This window comes from Azolla caroliniana, unplaced genomic scaffold (assembly GCF_043228905.1).
Source record: "Azolla caroliniana isolate FFs.n. ecotype wild unplaced genomic scaffold, voAzoCaro1.0.p SCAF_12, whole genome shotgun sequence".
Classification (NCBI taxonomy): Eukaryota; Viridiplantae; Streptophyta; class Polypodiopsida; order Salviniales; family Salviniaceae; genus Azolla; species Azolla caroliniana.
In genome coordinates, this window is record NW_028230447.1 from 1,658,429 (window position 1) to 1,685,680 (window position 27,252).

At 38.4% G+C, this 27,252-nt stretch overlaps 1 protein-coding gene and 1 pseudogene across 6 annotated transcripts; one reads left to right on the forward strand and one right to left on the reverse strand.

The window, feature by feature from the left end:
- Positions 1-1,269: 1,269 nt before the first annotated feature.
- Positions 1,270-26,153, reverse strand: LOC147856760 (inositol hexakisphosphate and diphosphoinositol-pentakisphosphate kinase VIP2-like). Of its 6 annotated transcripts, none has more exons than XM_087328455.1 (33): positions 26,071-26,153; positions 25,797-25,928; positions 25,352-25,483; positions 25,132-25,275; positions 24,824-24,883; positions 23,279-23,325; positions 14,127-14,210; positions 13,834-13,897; positions 13,018-13,171; positions 12,753-12,823; positions 12,553-12,657; positions 12,201-12,293; positions 11,300-11,374; positions 11,132-11,217; positions 10,840-11,049; positions 10,635-10,734; positions 10,456-10,526; positions 8,890-8,971; positions 6,987-7,142; positions 6,556-6,598; positions 6,193-6,275; positions 6,046-6,108; positions 5,875-5,949; positions 5,672-5,791; positions 4,513-4,754; positions 3,858-3,902; positions 3,705-3,771; positions 2,689-2,760; positions 2,255-2,514; positions 2,107-2,164; positions 1,837-2,001; positions 1,666-1,740; positions 1,270-1,541 (listed from the first exon to the last, which is right to left on the reverse strand). In XM_087328455.1, exons 4-33 carry the CDS (start codon positions 25,222-25,224, stop codon positions 1,293-1,295), a joined length of 3,168 nt encoding a protein of 1,055 aa, XP_087184581.1. In that variant the 5' UTR covers positions 25,225-25,275; positions 25,352-25,483; positions 25,797-25,928; positions 26,071-26,153; the 3' UTR covers positions 1,270-1,292. The 6 variants fall into 6 exon arrangements, with proteins under 6 accessions (XP_087184581.1, XP_087184579.1, XP_087184582.1 ...); XM_087328453.1 differs by having other exon boundaries at positions 25,132-25,281; XM_087328456.1 differs by lacking the exon at positions 25,132-25,275 and having other exon boundaries at positions 26,071-26,151.
- Positions 20,631-22,398, forward strand: LOC147856761 (uncharacterized; annotated as a pseudogene).
- Positions 26,154-27,252: the final 1,099 nt, after the last annotated feature.

Here is a 27,252-nt window from a genome sequence, read left to right on the forward strand (position 1 = left end):
AAGTTATGTCCATGTCAACCTTATACCCAAAAGCAAAAGATCTTAGAGATTCGTGCAACAAATGGCTAATAATTTCATCAATTATCTCTCATCACACATGCTACTATAATATGAAATTATTGCTTGTACAAAGGATGAAAGCAACTTTCTTCAAAGTTGAGCTATACATCCCCAGAATCAATTAACACTTACCTCGAATGGAACTGCATTGAAGCCTAATGTTAATTAATAACGAGGCTCAACTTAGATGCATGTATAACTGCACTTAGGAATCTATACAACAAAAAGCTATCATGAAAATTACATTGATACATCAAGCTATTGGGCATCAAATGTTCTACTCAAAGCAACACAAGTCGGAACATGTCATGAGCAATTAGAGATGAAAAACACAAACCTCAAAGGAAAAACCTACCAAGTATGTTTATCGTGGAAAGCCCATAAGTTGGTTGCATGTGATTAATTGTTAGTTATGTTGGGGAAGCACAAGACAATACCACTCTTCCACACGAAAGCTAACAAATCTTTTCCCCACTTGTAATCAAAATAGAAGATAGTAATCAAAACCAAAACTAATCTTGACAGCAATTCAGCAAGAAACTCCACACTTGAACACTAACAAGATCAAAGAGACACGAGATTTATGTGGAAAACCCCGATGTGGGGAAAAACCACAGGACCGTTCACAACGGCACCAAAATTCCACTAATAAACAATAATCCAGTAGGTACAACAGGTTTTCATCTCTAGTTCAAAACTAGAGGCTTTACAATCTTCAAGGTAAGACCTTGGATCAACAAATCTCTACAAATCATCACATATAGTGGTAAATTTCACAAATTCATAAAATCTGATCAGAGTAAAATCTATAAAGATAGAGAGATCAAAAACAATAATCCAACTGTTGGATTTGAAGAAGATAGTATCATGAACAAATCATTAAACTTTGGCCACGATCGGAGGTCGTTTGGTCATCGATCGAGGCAAGAATAGTAGCTGGCTACTCTACATCTATCTTCTATCCCTCTCTCTCTTTCCTTTCTTGCTGCATGTTCTTTTTAGTGTATATTCTCAAAAAACAGAAATAGTAATAATAAGGGTTATGTTTCTTAAAAAACCCCTTATTACCCCTAAGAAAAAACCTATAAGTAGAAACTTTATTTGAGCCCTTTTCATACTAATTTGGACCCATTACAACATACACATCCACATACTAATGTGGCTTAAAAAAACATAGACCCAATGAAATATTTGGACCTCTTCCTCCATGTAGGAGGGAAGAACCCAACAAGTTAGAACTTCTGGTTGTCATTCTTATTGTTGAAAGGCCATAGGTTGGCAAAACGCTCGACAACTGCCACACCTTTGGGGAATAACCCAGAGAATCCTTGAGGAGTTGTTGCTGGTGGGAAGTCTTCTGCTGGCATTGCAAATGGCTGAATCATGCTTTCCAATTTGTGTAGAGTAAGGTAGGGTGCATCCCCTTGTAATGTCTCCGGTGGAAATACAGGTAATGTATGGTCCTGATGCCGCGGTGTCGCCTTGAAAGCAAACAAACAAGGCCAAGAAGTTATATTTCTTTCTTTTTAGGACAGAAATAAGAAATTAGGAAAGCGATAAGAACATTCTTGAATAGCTATTAAAAATAGAACATTCTTTGATTACCTCAAGTGGATTGACAGCTGCTCCACAGCTGAACAGTAGCTCAATCCGGAATCGCCTTGGATCATCAAGTGAAACCTGTAAAAACTTTCACAATCTTAATGCAAATGGAAAAAGCATTTTATTACTAGAAAATGGCAAAGCAAATACTACAGTTGATTGATCCTTCCTCACCGCTTTGTTTTCAAACATCCTCAGAACAATGTGAGTGAGATAGTCAAGCTCTTTAGTTTCGAAAATCTTATGCATCGCCTCATCAACAACAAGTCCTTCCTCTTCATGTGAACCATCCAAATTGCAATATCTCAAAACATTTATCAATGAGTGTATATGTGACTCCTGTCAAAATCACCGAAATGGTCAGGTTTATTGTATCCACTAACAAACTAAATAAAAAACTTCATACTTCACATCTATGTCCATATTGAGATCTATGTAACATACCGAGGTAAAATATAGACGTGTACGGACATGGCGTTCAGGAGTTCTGACATTTGCATACCTGAAATGACATAGATTTAGTCACGGAATCACACATAATTCAGGAGAGATTCTGCTATGATCACATCCTCCAAATACAAGGTCAGGTTACTTTGGGTCAAGACGATATTGTGTTTCTTTATCATCATCCTCATCAGCATCTAGAGATTTGTCACTGTTTGAGCTTGACCTTCTCAAAGTATCATTTTTTAACTTAGATTTTGCATGTTTAGTATCATCAGCTTCAGTCAGCTTTGATAGTTTAAGTGTTGGTGCACAATCTTGTGCAGATTTCAGCTCAGCAACACTTATGGTCTCTTCTCGTGCATTGTGAAGGTCGATCAAAAGTTTTCCAAGAAGTTTGCGGGCTATCTAATTAAAGAAAAATAAAAGCATTAGACTTTATGGGCCACTGAGAATATGTTAAAGACAGAATAAAGCTAATCACCAGAAAACTAAAACAAAGTAAAATAGAAACTAGAGTTCCTTGCAATTCTCTTCCAGCAAAAAAATAAGCAGAAAAAGGGGACCTCAGGAAGGGATTACCTTTGATCCAATTTTCAGTTTGTGAACAGGATTGATTCCATATTCATTGGGTATTACCCCATCAGCAAGAGCCTAGTACACAATAGCACAAGAGACCATGCGTCATGCAACTTCCATGTAAACCATATATCATTAACAAGTATTTAGATCAGTTTAACTCTTGGCTACAATAGTGTCAGTATAACAAAAAGAAGTTCACAAAAACAGTGGTTGCTTTTCTGAAGCACTAACCTATGACTAGCAAATAAACCAAAATATTACAGGTGAAGTAATTTGTTTGTGGAGAAACGACCTGGGTAACCTAATCAAGCATCTCCAGTCTATCATTACAGTCTGTATCACACAAAGAGAAGTTTCCTTTTGCACCAAGAACAAGAAAAATTAAAAGAAAATTCTAGGGCAGTATGAGCTAGGGAAGAGTCAGTAATATTACCACTCAATGCTCATTGATGGGAGGTGGGTGTTCGCCAGATACAAGAGTATAAGTGGAATAAAGGTGTTTTTGAGTCTCTTATATATCTTTGGCTGCATCCTTGTGAAACTGGAGACTCTGAAGGCTATAAGAGCAAGGTACAGCTGGTCTTGGTGGTTCTTTTGTAGGCATATATATAATGTTCATCACTTAGGTATATTTCATACAATAACAGTTTTGAAGCCCTACTAGGATGAGGATGATTTCATGGATATTTTGGCTAGAGGATCTTTGCCATCTTTGGTCTAGGATATCATACATCAAGTGACTGAACTTTGATTCATTTGCTAACAACTTGTATCAGAGAATCCTTTGGAAGTCAGAGTACACTTGAAACACATTATTTACTCTGGCTAGTTTATCATAACTACATCAGATCAGGTATATCATAAATATTTATGTTTCTCCTTGAAAAGAAACAAATTTAGAAATTATTTCGAAGCAAGAGGCATCCACATTGGTGTCATTTGTAAGAAATAGATAATTGGAGTCATTTCCTTTCAAAGCATTCATAATGCATTCATTCCCAAAATTTGGTGTGTACCTTGGCAACAGTATAAAGTTCTGCAAGGCCATCAAGTTTCAAATGAGTGTTGTGTAAAAGGTCATACCTATAAATCAAAAAAAATTAAGCCATGAATGGTTCCCTCAAAAAAATGTATACCCAGTTAAGACATCATTGATATAAAGTACTTACTTTGAAGAGTCGTAAACATCAGGAATCTTGGTAATATCATATCGACTGAAAAGAAAGACAATATGATGAATCCTTGGAGCTTCAATAGAAAATAGAGAAAATTACCAAAACGTGTTTATATGCTTGCTTATTTCCAAACTTCCCTGTATATGTTTGATCAAATGGAGCTTTAACATGCTCCTATTCACATGAAATTGAGATTAGGCGCATCATGTTGCTTTAAAATCAAATATGAGGTTATATGGTTGAGTTACAATCGTAACGAAAGGTTTTCAACTAGCTACAATATTAAATTAGCTATGGTTGAGTTACAATATTTAAGTTTCTAGTTAGAAAGTGGGTAAATCTCATTTGATTTTGCCTCTAATTAGAAGCTTAGAGTTTTAATCAGCAGCTTCTATCATCCGGTATATTAATCACGATAAGCTACATATTATCCTTAAATACAATTATTAGGTTGATTAAAGTATCCAGTATACTATAAATACTTATATTGCTTATGTTTTTTCTTAACTACATACCTAAGCTTCATTTTCATGTGGTTAGGAGCATCAACTTTGATCAAGCATATATGCGTTATTTTGTAAATAAGTAAGCATGCTTTTCAAAATTTCCATAACATATGATCACTTGGGAATCAGAACCAACAGTTTACCCTTTCCGCTCATTATAGATATCTCTCTCTAGCTTCTTCCACCGAGCAAACATGAGGAGGAATCCTTCACTGCCACATGGCAAACCAGCTGCAATACGATCAACATCCATATTTGTTTTACCTAAGGCCGTTGCCTGATCATACGGTGGCAAAGCTTCATCTGAAGTTGTTTCCTCTAAACCATCTTCTTCCGTTTTGCATAGAACCTTAACTTGGCTAGTCACCTTTTTAATAAGCTGTACCTGTAACAAATAAAACAGCAGCAATAAATTGTTTGACCAAAACTTAAATATATCCCGCGTCATCTCAGACAAAATAGTGGATATCACCCTTTCAAAGATATGATTTTCAGATTCGTCCAGATAAAATATAAAAGCGCATTTATAATAAACAGTTCCACTCTTCAGAAAAAACACTAGCAGAACAAACTGTATAATTTAAAATCTGGAATGATCTAATTATCTGCAAGAAAAATGAATTCTAGAAAGCATCAGGTAAGTAAGAAAACATGTAGTTCCTAAAGAATGTAGAAAGCATCAGGTAAGTGAGAAAACACATAGCTCATAAAGAATATAGAAAGCATCGCTTACATAACGAACACATAAAGCTCGTTAAGAATGTCGAAAGCATCAGTTAAATGGGAAAAAGTATAGTTCATAATAAATGCATCTCATTCTAGGAACCAGTCATACAAAATGCTAATTAGCACAATCTCCAAGCAGCGCACAACATTGAAAAAACAATGAGAAAACATTGTACTGCTACTTCCTTGGGCTGTTAATCTGTTTATATGATTTATATATCACCTTGGTACTACACATTTGTTATATACTTCACATCTGTAAATGCACATCTCCACGCCAATAAATCTAAAAAAGCATATGAAATGAAATTCAACCATTATCTCCATTTACTCATTCTCCACATATGATTCTCTAAAGCGTCTCTAAATATCATATATACATTTATATTTGAGTCATTCCAACTGCTTCCTCACAATAAGTGTGATATACAAGCATTCATGACCAGAAGCATTTCTTGCAAACACATTTGCGCACATAAATAAGCCTTTGGAGAAATACTTCCACTAAAACATATCTTCTGTTAATGTTGTAAATCAAATGCAAGGCATATATTACTTGAACTGTAGTTTCCCTACCAGCTTGGGAAGCAATTCCAAAGCATTCTCAGGCAAGCCAGCTGCATCCGTCATCCAAGGTTTTTCTGAATTTGATGAATTCACTGACTTCCCTGATACAATAACATCGTAGAGGCGAGCCTGTTGTAATTCTAACTAGATGAGACAATGTACTAAGGACATATTACAGATATAATCAAAATATAGACCACTTCATGCATTACTTTTGCTTCTTCCATCTCTATACTTGCTGTATCTAGTCCATCCAGCATGGATGAGTCTTTGCTTACAAGAGAAACCTGCATATGAACAACCAATCCATCAAACCAATGCTATCAGAATAAAGAGAGAATTTTACGATTCTTTGATTAAAAAATAATTGGAAAACTCATTACCAAAATCGGCGTTAATGGACCTTCTAAATCAAGCAAACCTTTTGCAAAAGCTGCTGCTGACATCTGAAAGAAATGAACATTGGAAAGTTTTAAATCATGGACATTGATGAACAAAATTCTCTACTATTGCATTCCTTTAATTAGTACCTGAACTCGGCCCTCTTCAGAACTGTAAATCTTAAGGTCATGGCGGTAGGTACTATGAAGACGAAGTAATCCAGTACCTTCACCTACAATACATGGTAATGCTTCTACATCTTAGATAACAAATTGATGATTTAGTGGAAACTCTTGGGCTTCATAAGCAAATTGATGATTTCGCGGAAGCGCTAGAGCTTCAGAAGGCACAATTGTAGGTTTGAGGCAACAAACAGATCAGATATTTACTTCACAACCTTGGTTTCATAACTAAAGCCATGGAAATGAGCCCCAACTGAGCAAATCATAGGTAATATATCCATATTCATAAAATTGAATCTTGTTGAAAGTTTAGATCTCATAAAGACTTACCTGGATACATTGAATTTCTAAATACACGCCCAAGTTCCTCTGCCTGAAGCAAAAACAGTAAAATTCATAAATAAGGCAATGCTAAATTTGGCAGCAGAAAAATATACCAGTATTTGTATGAGAATTAAATCTTGAGATGGTAGAAATACAGATTTGTGCAAAAGCATATGATAGATCAACAGTCTGCTTTCCTTTACTAATAAGGATTCCATTCTTCTTGAATGACTGATCAGACAATAACATTATAATCTCATCAGGAAAATGTTTTGCAAAGTGTGGACTATATAAAATGAGCTAGTACAAAAAGATTCATTTCCTCATTATGAATGAAATTTACCACCAATTTCCTAGACAAAGCTGATAATAGAATAATGAAACTGCTTCAATGATATTGCTTAGGAATGAACATTTAAAAGAAAATCTGATTGTACCTGCTTTCGTCCTGCATGTGTTAAAACACCACCATATTTCAGAACCATCAGGGCTTCAATTGGATGTTCCTCCTCTGTTTTATCTTCTTTCTGGACCATCGCCCATTTTGTGGGCTTTAATTGAACTTTTCGATATATACCAGAGAAATGCCCTCCCTGGAAATCAGAGGTACGAGAAATATTTATACGGCTTTACAATATACTTTTGTGGTGCATTATGCATTCTACATGCATCCACCCTAGATGATAAATTGCGATGCAGAGAATGCAGTTAACTACCTCCAAGGTCACATACCTAATTATGGATGTGATGTGTCATATGGATCTACCTCTAACTGATTGAACCCTTAAATACCTGGACCACTTTTACTAACCTAAGCCAGAAAGAAAGAATGGAACTTTCCAAGCTCTCCATTCCTATGGACATGAACATGCTATACATTTAATAATGAGGATATGCCTTGATTGTCCCCATAGAGATGAATGACAATTGGTGTACAATTCCATCTTTAACCATAGATAGAGGTTCCTCCAGTTGGGACTAGGTGAGAAGAGTTCTACCACAGTAATCTACTTAATGAGTTAAAAATATCACTGAAGAATTCATTTGAGGATAGTATCCAATCCCTATGATTATGGATATTTCTGAATCTTTCTGGCTGAAGATTGTGTCACCATATCTGTACCTATTACAGGAGAGTCGGCATATATCAGAGTGCCCAACAACTTAAGTTAGGTGGCTTTTCCAGAAAGAGCTACTGCCTTTCAAATGTGACTCAAAAGTTACACATATGAAAGGAAACAGGAACTTGATAGGGACAGAAAATTGAAATGGAACCATGGGGAGATGAAGCAGAGGGATACATTCAGTTCCAACATGGAGGGGAAGAACTCGGGATTCAAGACAGTGTACGTCAGTTCCATAATCAATTTGCCTTACGCATTTATTAATCCACAACCATTATACAACTATGTTCCACCCATGATACAACTTATTGATTTACTTTGATGTCAAATCATGATATTACTACGCTCCACCCATGGCAGTCGCCTCCGAACGTAGTGATGCATCATGCATGCATATGATATACCTGATCGGGCAACAACAGAATGCCCCATTTATGAAGTCGGATTAAAAGTTATGGTTTATGAACCCGTAAATTCACTTATATGCGAACAAGTGAAGGGTGCAAAAGAGAGGTTTTCTTAAGTAAACATGCTGACAGCTGGCAGCTTTGAATCGTTCATATAGGGGTGTAACAGTCAAAACGTTCAACAGAAAATTATATTCTGCTTTCCAATAGAAATAGCATATCATATGGGTGATGGGAGGACCAGTTAGAAATTATCAACCCCTACCTTTGAGTTACAGTTAATCATTGCAAGCTTAATTAGATCTATTTCCTAGAATTCACTTGAAAAACGCCAGCTATATATGTTCAAAGCCAGTATTATGTACTAGCTCTTCAATTATTTAGTTTATGGAATTAATTATGGATTCTTGGGATCATCTAGACACATCACAAATCAAGTCTCCACATTATGGCTACTGTTCCTGTAATATGGAAAATCTACGAATTTACTATAGTGCAGCACAATAAAATCGAAAGATGAAGGGGAAATACCTTTTATGTAGGAGAAAGCATTATGATTATCAGACACTTTGGATTGTTAAAGAAGGGTTAATCAAATGAGATTTCATATTTTGATTGAATTTATGCATGGCAAGGATACTGAAGTTTTCATAACAGAAGTGCCACAACTAAATTCAATCATTGTTTATGGAGGCCTTTGTCTTTGAAGTTTGACAAGGTAAGCAAAAACATTGTGATAATAGGATAGACTCCCTTCCCACATAGATTTCACAATCACTTTAAATGCTTTATATGTCAGAAATCCACACCTCCTCTAAAACAGCTTTAACATGTCGAAGTTTTTCAGCGTGTTCCAAGTCCTCAGCTTCACTATCACTCTCTTTACCAGACCTGCATATAAAGAAACAGTACATGCTTTTTTACCCCAACTGCTGAAACTCTCGCGGCAATTCTTAAAACTAATGAAGGAAATATAAAGAGATTATATCATGTTAACACATACAACGCAGACAAGACCAATGTGTCGAAGACATAAAAATGCCCCAAAAAGACCACCCATTTTTTATTTTCTTTCTTTGACAATAAGATTACAATGAGAAAGAGGCAATAGAATGCACGTGATAAGAACCTACAAGTTCCTCATTTTTATTGAAATCATAATGAGGCAACCAAAAGACTGGAAAGTAGCAATCCATCAGACCACAGTATCCATGCCATGTGAATAGTGTGTGGTTTAACTGAAGAATGTTTAGGTATTGCATAAATTTGATGATAAGTCAATGCAACAAAACATTCCTGTTGCATCATCTGCTTAGAAGGGAACACTGATTCTCACTTTACAGGCATAAAGAAAATAAATGGATTCTGTCTCCCCCGCTAGATAAACATCCATCTGTCCAATAAACGTTTCAGTGCAAAAGATTTCACCCTTAAAACACATTTCTCAGCCTGATAGGTTTCAACAATGTCAAAAGTGAAACAACAAATTGAAACATGCATTGACACAACGTATACACACATAAATTAGAAGAGAAATAATGGAGAATTGGACTTCTCTATATCTGTCCCGTAACATACTGTATATCAAACCAGGTGCCTTACATATCCAGTTTCTGTTGTACTGATTCTTCAGCTAGAAGCAAGCTCCTGGCTAAAGTGGAAGCCTTTAAAGACCACATAAGAAAGCAGATACTAGATTTCAAATAATGTTCCCATTAGATATCATGAAAAATAGAAATAAGTGATATTACCATCTCTGAAAGGCCAAAACTACCTATGAGACTAAATCATTTTTAAATGTATAAAACTGACAAAATCAATTTTTTTAAATACTAGATTACCAAGAATGTCAACACTAAGATGTCATGAAAAATAGAAAGAAAGTGATATTACTGTCTATGAAAGACCAAATTATCTATGACACCAATCAACTTTTTAAACATATAAAACTGACATATGTGATGAGTGAACAGCAAAAATAATCCTCTTGCATGAAACGAACATTCCTGGGTTATGTGCTCTGTGACACATCTAGCAAACTTGCATTTTCGTGACACTCCATTTCATCCTGTGTGTATGTTAAGACACTGAATAGGCACACATTTTTGCAGATTAGAGAGAAAAACCTACTGCATGCTATAAAGTGCTGCCACTTGTCATGTATATTCAGTGCTGCTGCACCTATATATTACAGGTGTAAACACATATGACCTCAATCGTTGTTGAGGGACCAAGTTTAATCACCAGTACCCCTGCATCTTTTGAACATGCTAATGGCACCGTTTTCCTTTAATATGCATTCTTGTTTCACAATCTAAGCTATTGTTATTTAAAGGTAAAGAAAACTTGAAATTGACAGGAGAAGATTTCCAAACCTAGCTCTTGGAAGAAGTAATCTGGTCGCATCTAAAAGATCTTGAAGTTGAACAGCACTTTTCAGTTTTGCCTGTGAGAGAACCAAACTACTCATCAGAATAATTTAAAAACTGAAATGGTCAAAAAATGTGCCAGTTAGACTTAGAATTGTACATTGTGGTTTGTAAGATAGAAATACCTCTGCCCTTGGTCTTCCTCCATTATATTTAAGCATCAGATTCAGTAAACGCTCCTGTGTCACCTTCATCTTGACCTTTTGTTTAGGTGTTCTATCACCACTGATATGCAAGCACAAAAAATTACGCGTACAGTCCTCATTAATATCCCATCCAAACAACGCACAGCAGAGACAGAATAAGAACTTAAAACTTTCATTTCCTTACTGTCGAATAACTGCAATAACACATCTCAGTTCCTCTGATTGGCCAAATGTGCCCAATGTAACACTGCTTCCCTGTCTGGAGATTTCTACATGCACAGGTTCACTACACTTCCATGGCAAAGAATTGAAACGAGGTAAACTTGATGATAGATGTGGAGCCTTCGCATCCAAGAGCATTTTTCGTAAAACACAGGCGGCATCATCATAATATCTAAAATGTCACATTAAGGATAAAGTCTGAGTGCTTCCAATTACGGCATTAAATTTTCCTAAGTAGAAATGGATGATTGTACTTGTATGAATTTTTCACAAAGCTCCAGCCATTGACATCACAGACATAGGACTTTCCTTGTGATCGTAGAAGATCAAATCCACAGACCTATTCCACAATATACTATATTATTTCATTGGTGAAAAAAATTGATAAAAATCTTTAATCTGCCACTAAATATCAACCTCACCGCTTGCCCAAAAGCTACACAAACTTCGCGAGCCATCTCCTTCTCTGTTGGAGTTAAAAGTACTGGATACCTAACCTGCTAAAAACAAGAATATAATTCCTCAAACAAAGTAAAAATAATAATTACCAATGAATGCAAAATAATATAAAAATGGTAGATCCATGAAAGGATTAAGTTCTTTTACGAAAAAATAGATGTGCACAATTCCTATCTGATCATTTATAGAGTAAACAAAATCCCATGGATTACATTGTCGTAAAGGGAAGCATAAGAAATAACAGGTGATACAGAACTAACAAGAAAAGGAAGCAGATCACAAGACTATATCAAGAACCCAAAGGTTCAATAAATAAATTAATAGAATATTTAGAATGGCTGTGTGGGCAGTAGTCAACAACATGATTGGAAGATTCTGTTGATTTCGATGAATCCTCTATCAAGTAGAAACTCATGGCTGGCAGATTAATGAGTTTAAGAAAGAGCTCATTGTTACACTTGGAAAATAAGACCCTCGTTAACTTAGATACTACATTGTTAGTTTTTATTTCTCTTCAGCTCAGTCTCTAGTTTTCCCTGATTAGTTCGGAGTCGATTACTTTGTAAAAGCTTGGAGGTCCCATGGATAGTGTTGGCCTCTAGAATACAATAAAAGATTATTGTCAGCATCCTGGAGACCTTTTCCATTTTGCTAGAAACTTGCACGTAATTTTTTATTCCTCAAGTCTGGACATTCAATTATTCAACTTTTGGGGGCATTTTTGCTTCCTTTGTAGCACTTAATTCATTTTTCTTCTTGTTGGAGCCTACTCTCCTGATGTTGGTTTTCTTCTCTTCACCTGCTCCTCCCATGTAAGCAATTCATAGAATCAATAAGGAGAAAATAGTAGCCAAAAGGGAGGACCTCTTTCCCATCAGCACTACGCATCACAACTCCATCAACCACTGGTGATTTCCTTGCCTCCGCATGGGCATATTCTTGACCAACTGTATACACCTGCAAAAATAAGTGGCGCACATAAAAAACTAACTTCTAAACCATGATCAGATGACTTTATCTACATTGACCATATTCAGTGATTGGGAATCCAGCTAGCAAGACATTTAGTTCCACATTTGAAATTGAAGGCTTCATTAAAATATGATATAATCTCAATCACAAGCATGTGTTTATTGCCTCAAGAACATCCCAGTATACCTTATGTTACTTAGACTGCCCCATTTATTGTTTCCAATCCTCTAAGTAAAAAATGTACCTTTACATCTGTTCCCCCAGTAGGCATGAATTCCTCATATATATATGAAGAATCTCGGCGTACTCTTCTTACTTGGGGTTGGAATTCACTGGAACGATTACCAACCTGTTAACAACATAAAACTGCTTAAACAGAAACAAACATCTCAAATAACAGTACATTTTGAGGAAAGAATCATTGAAAGAAACCCGAAGGTTCACCTTGCGAAATAGTTCCTTCATGCCTCCTCCAGCTGCACTTGGATAATATATTCTTACACTGTGATTTTCACCTGCACAAAACATAGTTCACATTGGCTGACCACACACCGACTCTCACATATGAGACTCATGATATAAATCTAAAATGGCAATGTAGAATAAGGATCCTTATTAATAAAACAAGGAAAGTCTTGAAAATGGTCTTTTCACATCTTTGATGATTCAGAAATTCATGGAAGCCTCATATCGTAGGAAAGATTCTTACCATCTACAGGCTTTTCAACGAAGGGCTTGAACATTCGTTTGCCTTTCACTGAAATGAAATCCTCTTCCTCAATAAAGTAATCAATATTTTCGTATGGAGTATCTCTGTTTACAAGGGCATAACTAGGAATAGGAACTCCATGTTTCTCCAAATGCTGCAATTAACATAATAAATGATTTAACGTGTAACAATGCAAGAAATAGTTCATAAGCTCAGCTGCTTGCCCATAATAATAAACCCATCATAAAACCAGAATTTGCATTTCTCCTTTTCCTAACTAGAATCACTACCATTCAGCATTATCACAAGAAGTGCCATGCCTGAGTGACACTCTCCACTTCCAAAGCCTTTTTAAAGTTTTCATTTTTTGATAATTTTCAATCTCCAATCTATGAATATGTAAAAATCAATGAAGAAATAGCAGACCTTGCTTCCACAGGACTACCCTGAAATTATACACACTTGCATGTGAATTAACCAAAGATTCATATTGATCACGTACAATGCAAAGACTATGATATGAACAAATATCTTTCTTGAAGTCTTCAGATTAAAAATGTGCGCAGAAGTAGCAAGAAAGAGACTCATTTTATCATCATAGAGTTTAACAACAGGACTACCCTGCAATTATACACACTTGCATGTGAATTAACCAAAGATTCATATTGATCACGTACAATGCAAAGACTACGATATGAACAAATATCTTTCTTGAAGTCTTCAGATTAAAAATGTGCGCAGAAGTAGCAAGAAAGAGACTCATTTTATCATCATAGAGTTTAACAAATTACACACACAAGTACCCCAGAAGCTTACCGCATACACCTTTCGACGATCACGAAGCAAATGTTGCATCTTCAAATCATTAACAAGAAAAGGCCTGTTGAAATGAACATCATGACTGAAACACGTCCATTTGAAATTCAACAACATTTATAGTATAGCATTACAAGCAGCAGATATCTCTGCCACAAGAAGACCCTCACTTAGGCATGTCTATCACAAAAGCTTTCCTATGACAAGAATACCTGAACAAACCCTGTTTTTCCAAACTGTGAAAATTCCTAGGATGCAATGAAAAAAATAGTACATGAGTTCCAGAGACATACTTTCTTAGATCAGCATATGCTTCTGCCTTCTCCATCGGAAACCCAGTGGAATAGAAGGCAATCAAACAGTCACAATTGGGCCACCTGCAACATAAAAAGTTGAGCCAGTATACGAAACACCTTGACCTAATACAAAGTAAATCGTTCAAAATTTATCTATTAATTATGCAATCCTTGACCATCTACTCTGACCATACTCATTTTTTCCCACTTCATCTTGTGTTTCCTGTGATTTACATCATTGAGAAAAAACTACCTCCTCTAGATGAGCAGTTGACACAAGGACTGAGAAGTAGCAAGCTGCAGGCCCCTCAATCTTGCAATTGTGGATTACCCAGATCTCCTCCTGGGGGTGTTGCCATTCTGTTGTGATACTGATGCCATTTTGTCATCAATTTTCACTTAAGTGATGAAATGATCAGTGTTTATAACCTTGTCAACACTATATTACTCCATCCAAATTGTAATATCATGATGTTTCAAATTCTCATAGACCTTTGACCTTTCCAAATTCAGGGGTTACACACCATTTTCAACGTTTGTTGAGCACGTTGAGTTACCAGGGGCCATTTCAACAACCCCTGATTTTGGTTGACACCCATAAATCATCGAATAATTTCTTCATCGGTTCACAATTCTTTTGTCCAGTAGAATAATATTTTCAGTTGTTAGCCTTCCCTGTTTTGTGACATGTGGTATGCTGTCTAGTTGAATGAGCTCCAAAGCCGACTATCTTCTCACTCAAGTGACTTCAAGCTTCTTTTGGTGCATACAGTTGTCATTTTTCATTATTGATTGTGCCCACTCTTATTTCTTAGTTTTGCTCTGTACATTTTACGATGGAATTAATGGCATCCTTGATTTGGATCCTTTCATATTCCAAGAGGAAGCCAAAAAAGTCTTGTCAAAGTCATATCATTATTCTGCAGTCAACAATACACCTATAGGTGGTAGAGCCACACAAAATAGTTGGTATGATGAGGAATGTCATCAGATGAGGAGCTTGGAACAAGAAGTGACCTGGGGGATTTGTACACAGAAACACGCAAGCACAGCCTTCCAACGCCTTGTGAGAAGAAGACATCATATTTGCCTAAATTTGACATAGAGCTGTACTGGTTTCTCTAAGAAAGAGCATGGAAAATGTTTAATGAGAAACAACCTAGTGCACAATTGAACTCACCTCAAGCTTGGCAGGAAAATGTAAAGATCAGGACTGCAATTCTTCTTGGGAGAGGAAAAAGTGGCACCTACTATCTCGCACATATCTAGTGGTAACATTCACAGGACCTCAGTTCTTCCTGTAGGAGGCTGCCTGTGCTCAACTTTCTCGTGGATACGCAGCCCTTGGTACCCTTCAAACACAACATGTATATATATCCAATTCCAAGAACCACTAGTAAATTGTGGTTATTTGATACACTTGAAACGCTAGCTTTTCTATACAGAGTAAAAATTTTGGGACCCAGGCTCATAACTGGACAAATTTGGAGAAACCTTTAGTCTCAATGATTTCTGAGATGATGAGGAGGCAAAGCATTGCTGCCACATGATAATATCCAGGTGAAGATGGGAGCAGCCCCAATAGCAATTGAGGCCTTATTACAATCAGTGACCAGTATCCAAAGTATTTGCATGCTCCCTAAGCAAAGTTACTCAAGATTGACACTTACGTCATCAAAGAGTTGGCTGAAAACAGAGACAATCATTGTTGGTATGTTTGAAATGCAATAATGGTTCCAGTCACATGGCATAAATATATGAACAATATTGTTGAGAATCAAGCTCAACTTGTATGAACATGTGCTTATGAAGAAAAGGATAATGTGTGAAAAAGTGTGTGAGCACACTTTATTGTAATCCGTGTAGTTGTCGAGTGTTAGTGTGGTCAAAGAATATTAGATATTCTTATGACAAAATCGTACTCAAGTGGATATCTTGGTTAGATTCCACCAACACATTTAATAGGCCAGTCCCTTGAGCACTTGTATATAAAACCCCCTTTGGCCATTTAGTTTAGTAGATGATCTTTAGATAATTACTATAGCTCTCTTAAGTGCATAAGCTGTCATCCCCCTATTGTGTGTTTTCTTATTTTTCTGGTTATTCTCTGTAATTCCTTCTCTTGCTTATACATTCACTCTCTCTCTCTCTCTCTCTCTCTCTCTCTCTCTCTCTCTCTCTCTCTCTCACACACACACACACACACTATGCTTCTGAATACTAAACTCTACTAGAGTTAGATTCTTTACATGGTATCAGAGCGTTAGGGTTAGAGATCCTTCACTGAGCTCTACCATTGAAACTGTGTGAGCAGCTAGAGATGTTGTTTTAAGACCTGCTATCGTCACTGCAGTTTTGCACAGCAAGAGGCTCACGTTAACAGGATCATACGAATCAAGCTAAATCAGAAAAATGAATGCACGGATGGGTAGCACACTTCCAACAGAGAAGTTGGACAGGCACAACTACGCATCTTGGGAATATAAGATGCATCAATACCTAGTTGGGCAAGGGTATTGGAGTTATATCGAGGGAGCTCAAGAAACAGCCCCCAATAGTACAAATCCCAACTACCCCACATGGCAACAAGGCACCAGTAGGGTGATGTATTGTTTGGCAACATGTGTGCAAGATCGCATGTTAAGCTATATTCGTGATGCGAAATCCCCAACAGAAGTGTGGAAAAACTTGAAGAAGATTTTCGCGGCTTCAACCACAGCGAGAAAACTTCAACTCCGGCAGGAGTTGAACAATATTCAGCAGGGGGATATGTTCGTGACGGACTATACCCTCCAGATCAAAGACTTATGTGATTCACTTGGCTCCATCAATGTCGCAGTTGATGATGACGAGATGGTGCATATCTGCCTTGGCGGCCTCACACAAAAATATGGCTCATTTCGAACTGCCATAACAACAAGGGAGAACCCCCCAAGCTTTTTCGACTTGCAATCCATGCTAATGGTTGAGGAGAACCATACACGGTCAAAAAGCACGGCATCTGATGAGCAGATGCTATATACACATGATGATCTCGGTCGAGGTCACGGTCATTTGTTGTGGAAATTGGGGGAGGAATGGCTGAGGAAGAGGTGGACGACGTCCACAACAGTTTAATTCCAGGCAGCAAGAAGGTCGAAACAGCCGAGGGAATTCGGGCAAAAAGGGGAGCTTCCACCAGCCTGCATCAACCAGGCAGAACCAGCAAACTGAGTGCTGGTATTGTGGAAAGCCTGGCCACTTTGAAGCCGAGTGTCAGAAGAAGAAGAATGACTCAGCTGCCTCACCCTGGCAGCAAACAAACTATGCTGTGATGGCTGACCTAGAAAACAAAGTGCCGATGTTTGTTATGCGACACCGGGCGAATAGCATGATAGCAAGTGTTTCCCAACCTGATGATGTATGGTTCGTGGACTCAGGTGCCTCAAATCACATAACAAGTCATCAAGAATGGTTCATGAATTTGAGGGAACCTGAGAGACCCGGCGTGGTGGAGACTGGTGATGACTCCACACACATGATTGAGCACATTGGAGATGTGGCCCTTAACAATCACGACAACAAGGGCTACATGAAGGATGTATTGCATGTCCCGACAATCACAAAGAATTTGGTCTCGGTTGGCCAAAATGTCGAACAAGGAATGCAAGTGCGATTCAACCAGGAAGGTTGCTTCATCGAGGATAAAGGCCAACTTATCGCTCATGCAAGAAGAGAAGGTCGCATGTTTATTCTTGATGCGACTGAGGTGAACACAACAATGTATGCAAAGGGACTCAAGGCGGAGTCTGATATTGAGTTGTGGCACAAAAGGGTTGGCCATGTAAACCTCGGTAAACTCCGATCAATGCAAACAAAAGGGGTTGTGCACGGATTGCCACGATTTACTTCGAAACATCCTGATAATGTATGTGAGGCGTGCCAACTAGGCAAGCAACATAGGCATCCATTCCTAAGCGAAAGAAATGTGAGGAAAGGCTTGTTGGACGTCATCCACTCAGATGTATGGGGCCAGCTCATTGAGAAAGATGGCCGACTCATAGCGAAGGGGCGGAAAGACGGCCAAATGTTCATCCTCTATTCGAACGAGGTGAAACCGGCCATGTATGCCAAAGGTCTCAAAACCAAGACAAGCATCGAGTTGTGGCACAAGAGAATCGGCCACATAAACCTCCAACGGCTTTGAGCGATGCAAACAAAGGGAGTCGTCATTGAACTTCCGACATTCGAGTCGACCGAGTATGCAAAGCGTGTCAACTCGGCAAACAACATCGACACTCATTCCCGAAGGAGATCCACGCAAGCAAAGGCCCCGTCGACATCATACACTCGAATGTATGGGGACCGGCTCAAACGCCGACGATCGGCTGATGCCAATTCTACATCACCTTCATTGACGACTACTCGCACTACGCGTGGATCTTCCTGATGAAGAAGAAGAGTGAAGTGTTCTCCCACTTCCAAAAGCTCAAGGGCCAAGTCAAAAAAGAAACCGGTCGGCACATTCGATGCCTACAATCGGATGGAGGCAAGGAGTACTTCTCCGATGAATTCACCTCCTACCTCCAAAGTGAAGGCATTCGAAGAGAATTCTCGTGTTGACACACACCCCAACAAAATGGAGTAGCCGAAAGAAAGAATCGGCAAATACTTGAGGTAGCATGCGCCATGATGCATGAGAAGCACATGCCGAACTTCTATTGGGCCGACCCGGCATCCACGGTCGTCTATCTCATGAACCGGTGCACCACCAATGGAGTCCATGAGTTAACTCCCTACGAGCTCCTCGTCGGAAGGAAGTTGATCCTGTCGCACCTCAAGGTGTTCGAAAGCATTGCGAATGTACGCATCCCGAACGAACAACGACAGAAGCCCGACGCGAAGTCGGAGGAATGTATCCTCATAGGATACTCGTCCAAGAAGAAGGCATACAAGTGCTACAACCCTTCTACCCGAGCGGTTCGGGTAAGTTGAGACATAGTCTTCGACAGTCCGCATCCTGGTACACACCAGAGACAACTTCGATTCCAACTCCGCTCGACTCGGAATCCCCCGAACAAGAGGTAGAAGATGGAGATCACTTCGAACACATGTTCGAAGAAAGTTTGACTACGGCAAGGCCTAGTGGGTCACAAGAGCCCCGACGCGACCCAAGTACGTCGCGGCCAAGTACGAAGTTGGACAAAGGCAAAGGTAAGATGCCCAAATACGAAGTTGATCACCCCGACGATAGTGATTCGGATGTGTCAGCTCCCTCACTAGACAGTGAGTTCGGTGTACCCATCATGCAGACACCCGGAGCAAAGAAGGCGCTCACATCGGCGAGCGAAAAACTTCAATGCTCATCTAGAGCAAAGAACCCCGTCACTCGGCTTGGCTACAACGAGTACACGGTCCATCACTATGCCTTCGCAATGAAGGTAGCGGCCGAACAAAAGCCCAAGAGCTCCACCGAAACGGCTTATAACCCACAATAGGTGGAAGTAGTAGACCTTCGCCCACACACTACAAGCCTTCGTCCCCGGCTTGAGGGGGAGGAACTGAGATTGTCACGGCGAAGAAAGCCGAAGGCCGGACGACAGCACCCGAAGCCAACGAAAGCCAAAGCGGATGTCGGACGCCTCACACTTGAGCTTGAGGGGGCGTGTTGAGAGATCAAGCCCAACTTAGTTTAGTTATTTAGTCAACCATGTAACTTCCTAGTTACCTAGATAGAATCTAGTTAAGAGTGTTGACTATAACGCCTTAAATAGGACCTTGTACTTAAGTGGGATATTCTAGATCCTCCACTCCTAAGTACATTTAATATAGGACTTATACCTTAGTACCTATATTCTACTCACACATGTGTACCTTTGCACATGAGATGTATATATACCTCATTGTGGGTATTTTTGTATTTTGATGATGATAATGCTAATTTAATATAGTTACTCATCCCCCACCTTGTGTTGTTCATAAGTGTAACTTCCTCTCTCTCTTCCTCTCACACACATATCACTTAAGCTTCTGCTTATCAACTAATCACATAATTAGGTACTAATTAACCCATGTTTAATTACCTAATTATTAACAGTCGTAAACGACCCGAGCACTTCGAGTGCCAACACGAAGAAGACGAGCACGTGGCGATGAGGGGATAAAGGGGTATGAGATGAAGAAAAATGGTGAAGATGAAGATGAAGAGCTCCGAAAGAAAAATGGCGATAGTCTCCTCTCCCAAAACGTCTCTCCTCTCTCTTACTTTTTACACGAGTTTCTATATCTCCTTTCCACCCTTTCTTTCCCCTTTTCTTTTGCATGTGCACAATTAACTGCCTTTGTGTGCACACACATTGCACATGCACATTTTGACCCCCCCTTTCGCCGGTTTTTCCCACACTCGAGCCTGTGGACCCAAATACATATAGGACGATTATGATAGGTCATACACTTGCTAAATTATATGGTGCAATAATGGAAGCTGAGCTTAGCAATTATATGGAGACCCTAAATCTTCGCACACTTGAACATGCTGGCTTTAAATGAGTTTTTTCTACTATTGATCATATCTTCACACTTAAATGCTTAATTGACCAGACTAAGGCTCGCAAGAAGAAATTATATTGTTGTTTTGTGGACTTCCACAAAGCATTTGACATGGTCCCTAGAGAGAGGTTGTTTCATAGGCTTAAAAGCTTGAGGATACCAGATGACATGATTTGGGCCATCGACGCACTATATGAGCAAGTCTCTGGGTGCATCAAATGCCTAGGTGGCCTATCAAATTGCTTCACTAGCACTATTGGTGTAAAACAAGGTTGCCCCCTATCACTGACACTTTTTGGGATCTACATTGATGAGATCACAGATTTTATCGCCCGTAAGGGAGGCAACGGAGTAGTCCTTGGGAATACGCAGGTTCATATCTTACTCTATGCGGACGACATAGTTTTGCTCTCTAAATCCGAACACGACCTACAAAGGCACCTAAATGCCTTAGACGACTTTTGCACACAACGAGGATTGGTAGTAAATCTAGGGAAAACTGAAGTCCTTATCTTTCACACAACAGCCCAAGTTAGAGCTAAATGTCACCTAACCATCTCCCATAGCCCAGTTGAGATGGTTGGATCATATGTCTATCTCGGTGTCACTTTCAATGCCTGCTCAGGTAAATTTTCGATGACACAGGCAGCGAAGGATAGACTTACCAGAGGACATGCATCCCTCTCACTCCTAGAGAGACAATGTCACCAAGCATACTTCCAAGAGCCACGGACTAAGGGGTGGCTCTTTGACTCATTAGTAACCCCCTCTCTCATGTATGCATCAGTGGTTTGGGCTCCAGAGCTACCATCTTTCATGTGGATGCAATTAGAGAGACCATTGGTGATGATGTTATCACGCCAGCTCCGAAGCAAATCGACAGTATCACATGACATTATTAGAGTTGAGTTCACTTTACCCCCGATGCTAGTAGAGGCACTTTTTCAACTTGTAGTCTTTATTCATAGGATACACAGCCAACCACATGATAGGATATCCTATCAAGCCTTTGAGGCCTCTAGGTCATTGTATGAGTCCAGCTATACTAGCTCATGGTATGGCATGATGGTGAGTTGGCTTCTTATAAACGGTCTAGACATTAATAACCTACCTCCCCTTAGGTACAACCACGCAATTGATAGCACTTTAATCTCTCATGAGGATCATAATAAAGTAATACACCAAAAAATATAGCAAATTTACATTCGGTATAAATGGATTACACCATTAGAGCCACTCCCATCTAAAATGTTGTACTATAAGGAACACTTCATGCATTTCTCGAAGTTAGGTTTTATTACACGACCAAAAAACCTAGATGCATTCTTACCAAATGCACTAAGGGTTGCCATTGGACAACTTAGAATATCATCTCACCAACTTGAGATTGAGCGTGGTCATATTAATGGAGTCCCTAGAGAGGAACGGATATTAGACTATGTCGCATAGACATTGAGGATGAGTACCACTTTACATGCAAGTGCCCAACTTACGCCGAGGTAAGGGCAAAATACCTAGACATACTCGGTCCCTCTCCCACCCTCCCGAAACTATTAAATACTCTAGATATAAAGAAATTAGGTAGATATATCCTAGAACTAAAACAACACAGAGAAAATAAGCTACAAAATGTTGACAATAATGTTTTTAATATTCACCAACATGTAACAAATGAAGTTTTTCAGGAACGGGGGGAGACAACGGATGTCAACACACCTGCACCACTCAGCCTCTTCCTTGATGAAACAAAAAACCAAGGAAGAACCAAACGCCCTCATATGCCGGATTTCAAAGCAACTCAACATGGTGTAGAAGCCATTAAGAAAATAAGGGAACATGAGCTACACCGCCTACAAGCCATGGCGGGTCATACCCACACCAAAACCCTTTGACCTCCCACTTCTTTTCGAGAGGCTTGGGTGGAAATGAAATTAGGCTTAGAGCAAAGTCTTTTCCTTTATCGAATGTGTTACACCATACCACATTTTGTACAATACTAGAACTCTCCTAGCGTAAGTACTATTTTTATTTTACTTTACTTATTATTATTATTATTATTGTCAGTTCAGATGATTGGAAAAAAAAAAACCCATTTTGTTGTAAACTAATTGTCTCATGGGCCAATTTTGGCCTTAGAAGACGTTAATAGCTTTCTTTTCTCATGCCATTGATAGAATACTTGGAGATATCTCTGATAACCCATATGATTCAACAAGAAGGTTTGATCTTTCTTTCACCAAAGAAAGACAAACTTAAGGTTCATTCTTCAACATGCCAACTCCACGTACATTTCTATCCTAGATTTGCTTGTAATGAGATGAAAATCTAAAATGTCATTATATGGATGAGTGAAAGATAGCACGTAATGTTTACAATATATGATTGATATAAGAGCTTGAGCGAAAAGATAGACAATAAACCTACTCTATAATGAACAAACTACAGCAAAAGGTATACCAACTCTAAATTACAGATTGGGAACACAACATTAGAGCAATGAGACAAATAACATATTTAAGAAAGCATACTTCCAAAATTCACTAAAATCTGAAATCTGAAGCACTAAAGCATAATGACTAAAGAACTAGTGAAGATTTATAATATGACTTTATTAAACTTACTTTTCGATGGGCTCTTCAAGAATCACCTTGTCTCCAAATATGAAAATCTGTCACCAAGAGCGTCGTTAGTTCAGGATTTAACTCCCAAATGAATTGAGGCTTGCCAAATTAAATCATCATTAGGCTTATGTGTGGTTTGACACTAAGGCTTCAGTAGTGGTACATGTATCAAAGGCTTCAAAATGAGTAAGTACCATGAACTCATGACCTATAAATAAACCTAGTTGAAAGATATATTAACGGCTTTTAAAAGGCCAAAATGGCCTATAAGACCAAACAATAGATTACATCTTAAGTTTTGTCTCATCTTTGAGAACCGCAAATCAAAATAAAATAAATGTTACTAAGTAAACATACAAGTAAATAAGACACAAGAGACTAAAGAATCTTGTTACGCAATTCACTTGTTTCTGAAGTTCCATTTTTTCACCAAATTGTGTTGGAATGTTGACATCAGTTCACTCCACAATTAATGGGGTGTTCACTCTCTTTCTTTCTGAATTTTTTCAGCCTTTATATAGATGAGATCTCTGCCTATATCAGTTAAAGAGATATGAGGGGCTCAGCTCTCAGGAACTTGGGATAACCCCTTTTTTTTAAACAGATTTTATGTTACACAAATTCCAGGTGGCATAATTCTAGGAATATTACAAAAGGTAATACATAGTACATACAATAGCAACAGCTGAGGTTTAGAAAAGGAGAAGAGCTGTGTATACCACCATCTAATAATGCTACGGGCTAAGTCAAAAAATAGGCCTGTAAATCAATTTATGCCAAACAGTGGCCAATATATCTGACGACATTATGGATTTTGATACTCATACTATTATATACGTATGTTGGTGTCCTATCTCTAGACTCTAACTTTCAACATGGATTATTGTGCATCTAGACAATCTATGCACTTTTGCACCTCATTATGCGATTTCAGTGGATCTTGGTAAAACCAAGATTATGATTTTTAACACTACAAAATGATGGGTTGGGAAATCTTGACATATGGATAGGACTCATGGAGCTTGTTGACTCATATGGCTACGACTTCTCTACATTGGGCTTTATGGAGCCAGCCCTGGATTACTTACGGTGGATATACAGCATTATGTGAACAGGAGACAAAATGCGTGTATATACAGGTTCAGGTGCCCCATGCTACATTAGACTGATAACACTCTAACCACATTTATAATCCCTTCATGGACTAAGATCTGTGCAAACCTAGACCCCCATAGCAAAAATTAGTGCATATATGATGGATGGATGTCAAGGCCTCACTGTCACAGGTTTAATAAAGCTAGATAGGTACATCACTGATTGTAGAAGAGGGTCTTGCGATATCATACCTTCAGATCATAGTGAGATCTCATATGACATGTGTAACGTCGGTTCTTGAGTCTTCATTGAAGCTCAAATCAGGGAAATTCTCCACGCTGTGGTTTTAAACTACTTGCATATATAGATACCTACTTCTCTCTTGGTGCAACATATAACCGAATGACTTGTAATCTAAAAACAATTCTGCTTTTAAAAAGAATAATTCACCTCAAATTCACCGAAGGATCTTAGCCTGTTCAAAATCTGAGTCATTGGAGGAGAGCCTGCCTGTATACATATCCAAAATGCAGTTCAGTTATGAAAAGGAGCTTGAAACTTCCTTGATACCCCATGCAAATTGTCAGGATCATGCACTGCTATTAAAAAGACCCAGCAATCTAGTACAGTCCAATCATATAGCATTTGCATGTCGCCATTCAGAAAGAGCATTCAAATTGGCATGCACAGCTATCTTCACATCATTTTCACATCGAACAATAAATGCTGAGTAAGCCGTGCATAGACAGAAGACCTACTTTCTTCTCCATAACACAAACTCCAACAACTATCTTCGAGAAATGATGGCTAGAATCAGCCTGGCACAAAGCATCTTTGTTGTCCAAACTCATTTTGATCTTTTTTCCGGCTTCCCACAATAGACAGAAATAGTAATACTATTTCTTTTTCTGCAGAAAATGACAAAGGTTGTATGAAAAAGAAATGAAAACCAAGAAACCAAACAGGAGATGAAGTTACCTTATACTTGCAAGAAGAAGCATAATGCTACACCTTTGTTATCCAAACTCATTATTGTCTTTTGCCATCCTTTTAAACACATAAGGAAAATCTGCACATCTTTTAACCTTTTATCTGCAGAGAGGGCTGAAGCTGTACAAAGAACGATGCATTACACAATGAGAGCGGAAAAGAAGGTCAATGGAGGATTTCACCTCATGATAATATGAAGAAGATAAATCATCGAAGTTCAAATCCTACATTAGAACAATGATAACCGTGTCTTCCAAATAATCTTTGTTGTCCTAGTTATTTTCAACTATAGAATATTTCTGTCTTTATCTGTAGGAAGGGCTGAAGAAATTATAAATAGACTTGAGTAGGGAAACAGAAGTCGATATTACCTTAAGATGACATGAACAATAATTGACGTGAAAACCTATGACAATACCATATAAGCTGTTACCTTATGATGGCATGAACAATAATTGACGTGAAAACCTATGACAATACAACGTAAGCTTTGTCTTTCAGTTCATCGTTGTTGTTCAAAATCAATCCTTAAAAGTTTTGTCGAGCATTCAACAGCAGAATTTTTCTGCTATGAAGATGTTTGAAGAAACGATGTTTACTTGAGCAGGAACACAGAAGTTCAAACATTCAACATCGGAAATTTTCTGTTATGACGATCTTCAAAGAAACAATGTTCACTTGAGCAGGAAAACAGAAATGGATATTACCTCACGAGGGTATGAATAAAACGAACAATTGATGTGGAGTCCTGCATCAAGGCAATGGAAAATGTAATGCTCAACTTCATACTTCTTCTTCCAGATGTCCAGACACTATTCTCTAAATAAATTTTCACATTAAATTGGATAACAAAAAGGCAATGGAAAATGTAATGCTCAACTTCATACTTCTCCTTCCAGATGTCCAGACACTATTCTCTAAATAAATTTTCACATTAAATTGGACAACAAAAATTATCTCTCTGTATATGTTTGTAGAAAGGGTAGGATAAAAACAACATTGTACATTTGAGCAGGAAAAGGGAGATGAACAAGAAGAAGAAGGTAATGGTGATGGTGACTTATCGAAGTGAAATCCTACAACAGTATTCCAAAAGAAAAGTTATTATGTTTCCTAGATTCATCAGTATCCCTATCAGACATTGCTAATTGCCTTCTGCAATAATTCAAATAAAATTCACCACGTATTAAGCTGAACAAAGCTTCTTCTGAGAGAAATGGAATGGAAAAAGGAGGGGGTGTTATATATACATACATACATACATACATACATACATACATACATACATACATACATACACACCTGCAGAAGTGTGTATATGTAAACATACATACATTTGTGGGCATATGTATACACATGCAGAAAGCCTTACCAAATTACCTTCTTTCGCGAGATTTTTTTCACGTGTGCGCGCAATCCAATTCAGCTTCGTTTGTGAGAGAAACACAAAAGGGAAGGGATTTCGGAAACAAAGAGAAGCCTAAAGCTCCAGCGGAATTATACGACCTTTGGCAGCTAAATTGCTGGGATCGAATTTTGTTTTTGATCTAATGAAGGAGAAAAAGACGTAGAATTTTCCAGGAGAGGTGATCAGAGACGCGATTGGAATGAAGATTGCTCCCTTTCAAATTTTTGTGTCTGAGAGGGAAAAGATATGGAAGGAGGAGGAGGAGGAGTTAGGAATGGAGGATTTGTTTGTTCTCTTCGAATTTTGGTCCGAGAGAGGCAGGAAACAAGAGAAGGAAGAAGCGATGGAGATGGAGATGGAGATGGAGATACACAGAGATCAGGCTTTGGTTGAGAGAGAGAGAGAGAGAGAGAGAGAGAGAGAGAGAGAGAGAGAGAGAGAGAGAGAGATGACGGAGCTATGGCGATGGCTGCGGGGAGAG